The sequence below is a fragment of the Pelodiscus sinensis genome, chromosome 23 (genome assembly GCF_052426305.1).
Source record: "Pelodiscus sinensis isolate ZL-2025 chromosome 23, ASM5242630v1, whole genome shotgun sequence".
Taxonomy (NCBI): Eukaryota; Metazoa; Chordata; order Testudines; family Trionychidae; genus Pelodiscus; species Pelodiscus sinensis.
In genome coordinates, this window is record NC_143074.1 from 21419989 (window position 1) to 21432318 (window position 12330).

At 51.9% G+C, this 12330-nt stretch overlaps 1 protein-coding gene across 14 annotated transcripts in view; it reads right to left on the reverse strand.

Moving 5' to 3' along the window:
* Positions 1–12330, reverse strand: part of DAB2IP (DAB2 interacting protein) — a 372254-nt gene that overhangs the window by 119633 nt on the left and 240291 nt on the right. The window contains exon 1 of one of the 14 annotated variants that reach the window (XM_075905453.2): positions 5314–5576. The exons of 12 other annotated variants lie outside the window; for them this stretch is intronic. In XM_075905453.2, coding sequence (XP_075761568.2) covers positions 5314–5447 — 134 coding nt within the window. In that variant the 5' untranslated portion in view covers positions 5448–5576. Of the gene's footprint in view, positions 1–5254; positions 5577–12330 lie in introns of those variants that run through there. One more of the 14 variants, XM_075905455.2, reaches the window with a different exon arrangement.

A 12330-nucleotide genomic window follows, 5' to 3' on the forward strand; every position in this document is an offset into this window, starting at 1 on the left:
CCATTTCCACCCACATGGCAGCACTTTTAATGAGCAATGACCGTCCAGGAACTTAACTACTAAACGCGTATCAACAGAAGACCATTCTATTGACTCCTTTTTTGTTTTGGCTCCCCACGGCGGGCCGTGTGTTCAGCCCCGCATAAACCCAAACTGCACCGCAGGCCGCAAACAAACAGGCTGTAGGCCGCATGCAGCCCATGTGTTGAGTATCCCGGATCTAGACCATCCCTGACAGGTGTCTGTCTAACCTGCTCTTCAATATCTCCAGTGATGGAGATGCCACAACCTCCTTGGGTAATTAATTCCAGTGTTTAACCACCCTGATAGTTGGGAAGTTTTTCCTAATGTCCAACCTAAACCTCCCTTGCTGCAATTTAAGCCCATTGCTTCTTGTCCTGTCCTCGGAGATTAAGGAGAACAATTTTTCTCCCTCCTCCTTGTAACAGCCTTTTAGGGTATGTCTACACTACCACGCTAGTTCGAACTAGGGTGGCTAATGTAGTCATTCGAAGTTGCAAATGAAGCCTGGGATTTAAATTTCCTGGGCTTCATTTGCATCTTGCCAGGCGCCGCCATTTTTAAATCCCCGTTAGTGCGGACTCCGTGCCCGCGGCTACACGCGGCACGGAGTAGGTAGTTCGAATTAGAAAGCTGCATGTACTGAGAGCCTGCATGTAACTGTGAACATTAACCGATGAGCCCAGGCTGACGGGTTAACCGTTTACACGGTGACACTTTCACATCCCTAGTTCCTCTAAGGATCCATCTGCAGTTAGACTGGGAATGGATTTTTCATCACAGAGCCCTTTGGCTAGCACTTTGCAAGGTCCAACTGAGAGGTCTGGTGGATTGCTCCCTAAAACCTTCATAGCCAAGCCAGCATTTTCTTCCTTCAGCTCCACACCAAGTCTCTAATTTCAATTTAATTTCACACTGGTAATGGCTTTTTCAAAAATATTCCAGAACATATTTACTTTCCAACTTCTTATTTCCTTCCACATTTGAAAAAAAAAAAAAAAGAAAAACCCTTTCTATCTAATCCCCCAAGTCATCCTGCGGGCTGAATAATTCCAGGTTTTTAATCAATAGCTGTCAGACTTGTCAAATTACTTTAGGGAGCACAAAGCAATTTTTAAACATTCATAAACCCTCATCGAGTCGTTAAGTGCACTGAATTTTAAAAGAAAGAAGAACTGAATAACACTGATCAAACAGGATTATATTCCCAGAAATTATAAATTAGCTTTTTATGAATCACATCACAGCTACTTATCCAGTGTCCAGTGCCCACTGCCTGTAGGAAAGAAAGTCATCCACTCCACACTGAATGGAGCCCTTTCTTCTGCAGATCAGGGCAGGGGAACAGCACAATTTTTTTGCTGCCCTTCAAGTCACAGTTCCAGTTTCCAGCTAGCTATTGCAGCGTTCTCTAGAGCGGCCACCACGGGGGTATCTAAGCATTTGCCAGAGAAAGTGGGTGTGTAGAGTAAGCTGAATGGGAGTCATTCAACCCTTGGTTGCAGGAGGCCTATCCCGAGACGTCAGGTATTGTAACATTAACGTCCAGTATCTTAAATTTATGTTTCTTCTCAATCAGGTTGTGGTGGGAAAACTTGCAGCACCCCCAAGAGGATTATGACTTTCAAGCAGTCTCAATTACTTGCTGAAAAGGGTTCCAGCCCCTCAACACCACCGGCCCCACGGGACCCCCTGCTGACTGTGGCTCTCCTGAATCCCCGAACCTACTGTTCCAGTGTCCTGATGTGAACAGGGCAGTACATAAGAACATAAGAATGGCCGTAGTGGGTCAGACCAAAGGTCCATCTAGCCCAGTATCCTGTCTGCCGACAGTGGCCAGCACCAGGTGCCCCAGACTATGATCAATCGCCTCCTCTCCGTTGCTGCACACCATGCCTGGTTGGGGGGACTAGGGATGAAAAATCCCATTTAACTGGATGACTGGTTAACCATATTGTTTCACTGGTTAACCGGTTAAAGGGAGGACAAGTGGGGAGAGGGGTTGGAACACCCCGCCCCACTGCAGGCAGGGGCTGCACTGGCTGGGATACCATAGTCGAGAGCCAGGGCACCCCACAGATAGGGGCTGTTAACGGTGAGTCTTACTGGTTAATGGGTTAAACCTTCACATCCTTAGTGGCGATACATTGTGCTCCCCACACACACACTAACCCCACCATGCTCTGTTCCCTGTAAGCTGAGCGCGTGGGTGGCCGCCCAGGATTCAGGCACTGCCCAGCTGATTAGCAGAGTACCCAAAGCCACTCACAGCGTGTGTGTCTACTGGTGGTGCACAACTGCACATGCCTCGGTGCACAAAACAAAATTTATTCCACACACGGATGGAAAAATTGATAGGGAACACTGATTCCTGGAGATGCAGTCTGTATCCACCGCAGGACGGAGACTGCTCGGGACTTGATCAGCAGCAGATATATGCCCGGCACTCTCCTTACTGTTCCCATGGTAACAACTCACTTTTACAGCAGCATAAAACCGCGCCGTTAACAGTTGTGGTTACCACGGACCGTACAGCTAAGGAGGGGGGACCGGACATTGGCAGTCTCCGAGGGTTGTTTGGGAACCTATGTGCCACTAGTTCCCAGTGGACAAGCAGCCACACCACAGAAATCCAGCAGCCCGATCCATCACCCTTCACCAGCCCTGAGTTTACACACAACATCCTGCCCTCCCCCCACGCTCCCCAAAACCATCCCAGCAGCCTGTCTCATCTGAGAGACGCAGCTCCGGCAAGGGAAGTGAGGGGAACTTTGTAGCTCCGTCAGGAAGGGAAAAAAACAGCCGGGGACCTCCCCCCCCCCCCCCCCCCCACGCAGCTCACAAAGGCAGAACGGAAGCTGCGCAGAGGAATGAAACCTTGTAGCCGGCCACAAGCAGAGCAGCACCCCCCGATCTCCCTCCTTCCCTCTCCCGGCCCCCACTCCTCCCAGCTAAACCCTCTTCCGCCACGGCCCCAGGACCACGCGACACGCTCTCCCAGCGCAACTGGGCTCCGCACCTTTTAGTTAAGGCCCATATTTTTTGCACCAGCCCGGGGTGGCGCACAGCATGCATGGCCGCGTAACCAGACCGGGGGGGGGGGGGGGGAGAGGGAGCCTAACCCCAGCTGTTGCCGGGGTCCTATTGTGAATTCCCTGTCCTGGCGACCGGTGCGGGTACCGGGGTGTGGGAGGGATCCTGCAGGAAAGGTGTCGGCAAGACAAACCCTGCCAGCCGGGCTCCAGGAGGGAGGGCCAGCAAGCTGGGGGGTTGGCACAGGGATGGGTGAAGCTCAGTCTATGGGAGGCGGGAGGAAGATGCGGGGAGGGGATATGCACTGTACTGCTGCTTCTACTGGGGAGAGAGCATCTCGGAGCCCGTGCGTTTTGTACCAAGCTGGCCCTGATCCAGAAGCCCACTGGTCTGAAACCCTTCTCTTGAATCCTGATTTTATATTTGTCTTTGCTTTTACTCGTGCTTCCCTCACATTCTGCTCCAGAGCTGTGTTGTCAAGCGGCTGCAGGGAGGTGGGGGTGGAGAAAGGAGGTCGTTGCCTCAGGACCTGGCGACTCAAAAGGGCCCTGGGCTCCCGGCTCGCCGTGTGGCGCGCTCTGGCCGGCTCTGAGGGCTGCCTGGGATGGGGGACGCGGCCTGGCATGCTGACAACTGCCTGCCCTCAGCCCCGCCCCTTCTGCCTCAGGCCCCATCCCTTCCAGGAGCCTCCTGCACTTTGCCCAGGGGCCTAGCAAGTCTGTCCGCCCACCCCGTACTTCCAGTTTGCATCGTCACTTCCATCAGTTACATTTCCAGGCCTGTTGGCTGCTATCCAGCGAGGCATCAAATCTGTGCAACAGCCCCAGAGGCCACAGCAAAAAGGACACGGGCAAAAGATCTCTATTTTCCTAACAGTTCCTCATTCAGGAACATCAGGCTGCTACGACTGTGGCCACAAACAATGGCAGCGCCTGTAGTCAGGCTAGACCCTGCTGGATTTCTTACTGAACTTGACTCACTATCAGTTGACTCCGTCTCTCTCTCTTTTCTTTGCCTTTTCTGGCCTGACCTGTGTGCGTTCAATTATTTCCAGACCCACATGTAAACTCTGGTGATGGCTAGGGAGGTGATTTGGACAGATGTTGGCAGGCTGGGTTCTGGGAACGAGATTTCCCAAGCTCTGAACACATTTAGGCTCCAAACCCCGGTCTTCACTATTTGGAACAACTGTCGAAAACTAGGTCACTTGCACATCAAAAATCTGTGTAAAGGAAGTGCATCCTGTCCAAGGGATTCGAAGCTGTGCAAGTGTCTGGCAGCTGTGGCCTGTCAGGATATTGAAACATGACTCTGGAAGACACATCCCCTTCCCATCGCTGTCAATACCTCACTAGTTCAGCCAACAAGAAAAAGGGGGAGGGAGGGAATCCACCAAGAAAATTAACAATGCAAAGTGTAAAGGAGTCACTGATTCTTATTCAGAGTCTGGCTGTTCAAAATTGTACTCTTCGGCAAAGGGACATATGCAGCAGATCTCGACAGCGGGCAAACTAGTTGTTGCTTCACAGACATCTCCCCTGGAAATCTGTTATTTCTCTTTAAATTTCCTTACTCCCCAACAACCTTTGTATTATCATTTGTTGTTCTCTGATCGTCGCTGATAGCTGCGAAATCAAATACCCACACCCTACAAGGCAAATGCATAGAAATCTGCAAGAACATTCATGGAATTACATACCCTGCACATTCTAACTCAGAATAACATCATTCCAGGAACTAAAAAAAAAAAACCCACCCCAGAAGTAGCAAACATGAATAGGACGTTAATCAGATCAGTTCAGGGTAAGTGGCAAATCTGACATTTCCTTTCATCGCAATTTACGAACCCCGTGAATTGCACATAGTCCGGGGGAGGGAAGAGGACTGATAAAAATGCACAGATTTCATTCTTTCACCTTACGACTACTAATAAAATCAGATTGCTTTTTGTCATGCGATAATCTCTCCTGGGATTTGTTAAATTAAATTTAATTAAGGGGATGTTTCATTAAATGAAAGACAAGAGGCCCTGAGTTGTGAAGGGAGAAAGGAAAGGCAGAGATTGAAAGGATGTGGAAGGAAAATACACTGAAAGCAGCAAAGAACTAGCTGCTCTGTATGTCTCATGTTTACAAAGAACAGCTCGCTCCCACCCTCCCCTTCCAGCCCACAGACACGTTAGTAAGATGGAAGAACTTACCATACTTCAACCCCTTCCTTGCCCACTTCCCAGAACCAGGAAGAACTATTTAATGTCACCTCCCAAATCCATCGCAGGAAGTGCGGATCTCTCCCCGTCCCTCTCTTTTCCTCCTTGTATGGTCTGAACAGCTTGGAGCTGCCGGCTGCCTGCTGGCCCCACGCCTTAGCCCCCTCTGGTCTCTGGAAACCATTCCAGTGCAGTCCACTGGGAACAATCACCAGGAGTTAAACAAAGGCTATATTCTAACTCTCTGCAATGTGCTTTTAAAGGGACAGCGCTCCAACCCTTAGCTAGTCCACATTTAAAGGCATAGTGCTTATTTTCACCCCCACAGACCCAGAAGACATGTAAAGACAATACTTGGGATTTGAAATAAACCCACAGCTGCACCCTTAGCGTTTCTCTAGTGCCTCTGGCTGCTGGCCGGGAGGGGCCTTATTTACAGCCTTTTAAATCCCAATGTGCAGCTGGCACAAATGGGTTGATGGCTGTTGGGCAATTCAAAGAAATCACCGATAAATCAATACTAAGTCAGTACAAAGGGGATGCTGTCAGCCGGAGAGCTAGTCAATTAAAAGCCCAGGAGTCAGATGCAGTTTAAATCTCCTCCCTGGTGTAGTTTCATATCCATATTCTCCCTCCTAAGAGAAATGAAGTGGATTATCCCCAAACTGCTGTCGGATGCGCACAGACAAACAAACTGCATACTTTAGGTCACACACACACACACACACACACACACACACACACACACACACACACACACACACTGCATACTTTAGGTCACACACACACACACACACACACACACACACACACACACACACAGATTTTCAAATTGTGTCCCTTTCACTGTAGAATCCCCAGCAGATTGGGATGTTTCTTATTCTAGAGATGCTGACACGAGGGGTGTAAAAACCCTGTTTAACCAGTTAACTGGTTAAACAGGGGAATGCAAGGGGGGGGGTCACTTGGCAGGCGCTGGAGCAGCCCCCTGGTCACAGCTGGTGAAAGGGCTGCTCCAGCCCCCGCCATTAAACATAACCAGTAAGCATCTCTCAATAAGGGTGACGTTAATCCGTTAACCATTCACATCTCTAAGGGAAACTGAGGCACGAAGCAGTCAATTGCCCAGGGTCGTACAGCAAGACAATGAGTGACATGGGAACAGAACGGAGGCGTTGTGGCTGATAGCCCACTGCTTTAACCATTAGGTAACTCTGATAGTAAACTTCTGCCCTCACAGAGGGTAATGGAGTTCATTTCAAGGTCTCTACAGTGATAACCAGGGCGTGAGCAGGCTCTGGTATTTGTGTCTCTTTCAACTACTTGTGCTTATCTGTATTTGTGAGTGCTTGGTCAATGCCTCAGGGACCTGTTTGCTGAGCTGAAATAACTGGGATCTGGTGGTTCAGCTGCTGGATGGCAAATCCGAGCGAGCAGAGAAAATCCTGCGTTATTTTGATCCCAGATTGGGGGGGGGGGGGAGGGGAAACACATAAAAACCACAAAAAAGGACACAAATCTGAGATCTCTTTGGATTCCAGCTAATCCAAACTCTGTTTCTAGCCCACTCCCCACACACCTGCCCTCCCAGTATTTTTCTTTTCAATCAATCTGCACGTTTCTTTGCATTCATTGCAGAAGGGATGGGTCCCTCTTCTCCTACTAAGAGAACAATGAAATATGCCCCGAATCTATGTCACTCTCTTCATAATGAGTCTGAACATCCTTCTTGTCATGGTTGCCTTGCTAAATATTCCTAGCAGCCATTCCATCTCTGTCTGCCAGTCCTGGCCTTGTATAGCAGAACCCAGCTGTGGAAGTAGAAATAAATGGACTCCCCACCCATTTGAATGTCTATGAACATTGGTGTTAACGGGCACTGACATCCTCTACTTTACAACACCGACGTGCTTTCCGCAGCGGAGTAACTCCAATTGCCACTGTCCAGACTCACAGCAGTCACAGTAAATAAGCCAGAAGAACTGGCCCTTTGCCTCCTTAACATTATGCGATTTACTTAATCTTTACAAAGATGCCACCTGCTTGGACTCCTTCATATACCTGGCAACATCTGGAGGATGGATAAATAGGGACACACCTTTGAATGCCACAGACTGCAGAGAACTTTCTGGGAGGACTGCCACAGTATTGAGAGTGTCCCTTTTGAATCAGAACATCTGGCAAGGATGCAGCTGTGCCTTCTCCACAGCGCTGCCCTGGTGAGGAATCGAACATCTACTACCAGCAGCACAAGAAGGAATCGCCTTCTTCTAGGAGTTCAGCTAGAGATTAGGAAACCCTTTCTAACTCGACGGGTAATTCAATTCTGGAAGAGGTTATCCAGGGAGGTTGTGGAATCCCTGTCATCTCTGGAGGATTCTAAGAACGGTTGGACCAACACTGGTCAAAGATGGTCTAGGTATACCTGGCCCTGCCTCACCACAAGGGGACGGACTAGACGGCCTCTCGAGGTCACTTCCCGCCCGACATTTTTATGTTTCCTCAAACTATAACAGTTTTATAAAACACAACAGATATTTTTGCAGGGCTGCTTCATGGAGCTTATTAGGAAAGGTATCTTGGGAGCTTAAGGGCATGTCTACACAGCAGCATGTCTTCACACAGTGCATGTCTACACAGGAATCAATTCGAAATAACGGGTTTCTTACTCTGACTTCTGTAAACCTCGTTGTATGAGGAGTAAGGGAAGTCGGGGGAAGAGTGCTCTATTTCGAAATAAATGCTGTGTAGGCAGCACCACAAGTTGAAATAAGCTATTTCGACTTAAGCTACGCAATTAGTATAGCTTAAGTTGTGTAGCTTATTTCGAGTTTAGCCCTGCTGTGTAGACATGCCTTAAATGTCCTAGATAGACAGACAGACAGACTGTAATGCCAATCTATAACATGTGACCTGGCATTACATTTTCTCCTGTGTAGAATTTTTTTGACTCGCCTTCAGTCACAGCCTTTGTTTTGGGCAGTGACTATGTGATCATTCATTTTCATCATGTTCTCACCCAATACCGCCCATAAATACGTACAGTCTCAGGTCTGTTCCTCAGAGCCCTGGGCCTGGTATATTATTGTTGTATTAGGATTCATCCCTCCTATTAAAATAATAAACTCGGTTTAGAAATCGGATTCCAGTCTGACTAGCATGAGACCTGACCTTCATAAGCTCAGCCCTATAATTAATATCAGGTTGAGTGTGTGTGAAGGCTAAGGGGTCTCCAGGGTGCTTGATCAGGGAATAAACCTAGTTAAGAGTGAGATTTACTGTGCTTCACAGCTGTGCAATTGACAGAGTCTCTGGGGCCCAGCACTTTGATTTTCAGGGGGTTCTCATGTGGCTCAGATGTCCAGACACGAGCCCCTTCTGTCAGCTGATCATTGGGGCAGACGGGGAGGGCAGGGTTCGGGTTTCATGACTCGCCAGCAGAAGACAGAGTGGACACGCCCACGGAGAACGGCGGCGGCAAAACAATTCAAAGTACAGCGCTGGTACCACTTTGGTGACATCCATGTGTAAGCCAGAGGCACTGAAACCACGGATAAGGGAACACGTTTGCTCTACAGCCTTAGCTGAGTGCCTTAGTTCACAGGGTAGCGGTATATGGCTTTAGTTCCTAAGGTCCCAGGTTCAATCCCCCCTCCTGATAGACCCCTAACAGGGTAAAGTCCCTCTTTCTAAACACAATCCATTCCCGAGTACCACCCAAAGTCCTGGGCTTCCAGGCGCAATCTCAGAGAGGCCACACTGAGAAAAGCAGGGGGCGCTGTGCGTGGTGCCATCTCACCTATTGAGTTGCAGACGCTGTGCAGACGCTGCACAAACGTACAAGGAGAGCCAGCCCCCCAAAGCTCGTAGTTATTCTGTCCCAAAGCCTCTGTTGTGTTGCATACGTGATTTCATTTCATGTGGATGTTGCAGTACAATTTAGGACTCTCTCCTCCCTCCCCCGATGCCCGGGCAATCTCCATTAGTGTTCCTAGGAGTGCGGGGCTGGACACAAGCATCCAGGCGAGGCAAGCCACCCCTCTGACACTAGAGACCAGGAGCAAACTAAGCCCACGCTCTCATGCTGCTGCAGCTGCAGAGCTCAAGGACTTTCACTAGTTGCTCGGTGAAGACTCAGCTGGGTCATTTTTTTTTTAATGCATGAAAAAACCCAGAAAGCCGGCCTGAGAACTCACCTTGATTCTCTGGATCTGCGTAGACAGAACAGACCTGCTGGCAACTTTTGGGTCCAGGACGCCATCAGGATTTCAGGCAGCAGAGCCTTGGAAAATCAAGTGTCCTTCAAAAGCGCTAGGAAAGATAAGCACGCCGGGTCCTCACGGGGCAAGCAGGGCAAATCAGCCATGCACGGGGCAGCCAGGGATCACAGCTGGGCTAACGTTTGCCACCACAACCCGACCATCTCTCCTCCACATGCACAGGTTGGACCTCCCGGGTCTGGCACCCTCTGGACCTGCCTGGTCCCAGAGGAGGGATTTTGCTGAACCAGGAGAGGTCATTTCTGGCCCCCTTGCTGCCAGCCCCAGCGTGTCCTGCCTCCAACACTGGGCTTCCTTGTGCCCGTCACCCCCTGCAGCCTAGTTGAGCCGCCTGCCAGCTCCTTCCCCCGCAGTTCAGCTGAGCCGTACACAGGCTCCCCCACAACCCAGCTGAACCATGTGGGGGGGTGCTTCCTGGCTCTCTCCTCCGCAGCCCAGCTGTGTTGCGTGTCACCCACCCACAGCCTGCTGGGCTCCTAACCCCCCTGGCCCGCAATGCATCCGGACTCTGTGTGGTCCAGCTCCACGGTGGGGGGGCAGGGAGACTGGAGCACCCACATGGGCTCCCCAAAGGGGAGAACCTCAGGGGCCGGATCCAGGCAAGCCAGGGGGCCACCTCCAGCCCCCTGGCCTGAGGTTCCCCACCTGTGTCTAGAGTGCAGAGAAGAGAAGGGCAGCAGAGCCGACAATTCCATCACGGTGAGCGGGGCCGGGTGCAGGGGCTGCGGAGGCGAGCCAGGCTTCGGGGGACTCTGACGGACCACAGCCCCTTTAAAGCGCGCGGGTCTGCAAAGGGCCAGGAGCGGCCCCGGAATTCGGTTTCACACCTTCTCTGGCACACGCCATGCCGTGACAGATGGCAGCCACTTCCTTCCGAAACCGGGATTCCTTCTTTGCCTGCCGGCCCCCCCCCACCTCAAAGACGACTTCCAGACGGAAAGGAAACAGCTGTTCAGTACAGACAAGGCTGGTGCTGGCTGATCTGGGGTGTGAAGTGGGACTGGGGGGGGCTCTCCATAGCTCAGAACACGGGTATTTACTTCATACAATGTACCCATCAGCAAACTCTCGGGGCACGAACCGTCGCCTTGCACCGCACGCCTCACAATCCACACCGAAGTGCACACCACCCCAGCTAGCAGATCCAAGCCAGGACCTAACGTCCAGCCCAGGGGACTCAACCCAGGCAAAATCTAGGACCAGGGCTTTGGCGAATACCCTTGAGGTCACTACCTCCCTGCTCCGGAAAGCGGTGCACTGCAAGTCCGTGCCAGTGCTCCCCTTTGCACTGCGTCCGCGGCCCAGCCCGTTAATGGAGAAGTGGCTGCCGAGGTCCTAGGCCAGTCGTCACTCTCGGGGCACTTTTGTAAGAGCCAAGACGACCCGGCCCAAAGCCATGCTGGGGGTCACTCGACTCATTTCGATTCCCTCCGCCGTTTCACTGGGACCCGAAGTCTCCTTCCGTCACGGTGGGGGTGAAACGGTTGTGCGGGGCTGTTAGCTCTCTGTCCGCCGCGCGCCTCCCCCCTTGTGAAACGGTGAGCGCTTTAACAGCCAAGAAAGCCGGTTCCCTGAAAGGCTCCAAGAGCAGCATTCCAGCCTGTGCCCTCACGAAGCCAGCGGCGGGCCAGGACACGGGCAGGCCCACGGTCCACAGCGACACGCTTCCGTCCCACCACTGCACCCGCAGGGGAGCGTGGGGTATACTAGCCTGGCTCTGCCCCCGACAGAAGTAAGGGCAACGCCAGGGCTCCCTGCCAGTTCTGGTGGAGAAGGGAGGGGCTTGCAGGGAACGGGCGGCGTCTCCCGAGAAGCATGGCTGTCGCCCATTCTCTTCCAGGCTTCCCCTTCCGCCTTTGGGTTCCTCTCTTGGGTTGCAAGTGCCCTGGTCAAGGCTCCAGATTCACTTGGGCAGGGGAACCCGCGGCTCACGGAGCCTCTGGAGAGAGCTGGATTTCCCGGGTGACGAAGCGACCAGCACTGCTCACTTTCCACGTCACTTGACATGCAGCAGACGGGGCGTTTGCTCCCAGGTGCCCAAGCCAAGGACGGAGATCCTCGCCCAGCCCGGGCGGCAAAGACCCGTGAGCCACATAGGAAGGGCGGCGGAATTGTTTAATGCCAAGAATAATGCACAGGCCTCCACCTGCAGATCTCAGAGCATTTACGGGCTTTCTTAAGCGTCACAGCCCCTCTGCAAGGTAGCTAAAGGGTGCACAGGTATCACGGCGCCCGCCCCACTGAAATGCTGCCCCTGCTAGTGTGGAACAAGTCAGAGTTTAACAGCACACAGTGACATTACACAGGGCTTAGGTCACAAAGGGAAGAATCCTGCATTAGGGATGTGAATGGGTAACCGGTTAACCGGTTACCTGGTATGCATCATCCTTACCGGGTATGCTTACCAGGTACTGGTTAACCGGTCCCCAGGAGGAGCCCCCTGCATGCAGCTGGCTGCCCCCTGAGGGGGTGGGGCAGAGGGCAGGAAGTATCCAGTTTAATCAGTTAACCAGTTAAAGTTAACCAGGTATCCAGTTAACCAATTAACCGGGATTTTACATCCCTAGCCTGCATTCGCTGGACACTGCAGGGGCAATTTATGGGAGCAGAGGGGAATTTCCTGAGCTGGAATTGGCCCAACGCCCCAGCATTGATACTGGTGGGGAGCTGGGAGGTGTGTGGGGCTCAGAGCCCTGGCGCTCAGCTCCCCACATTGCTCTTCCTCAGCCGGCGGGAGCGCTGCGGGTGTGCGGCAGCGGCCACTGAAGTAGTTCCCGCGGTGCCTCT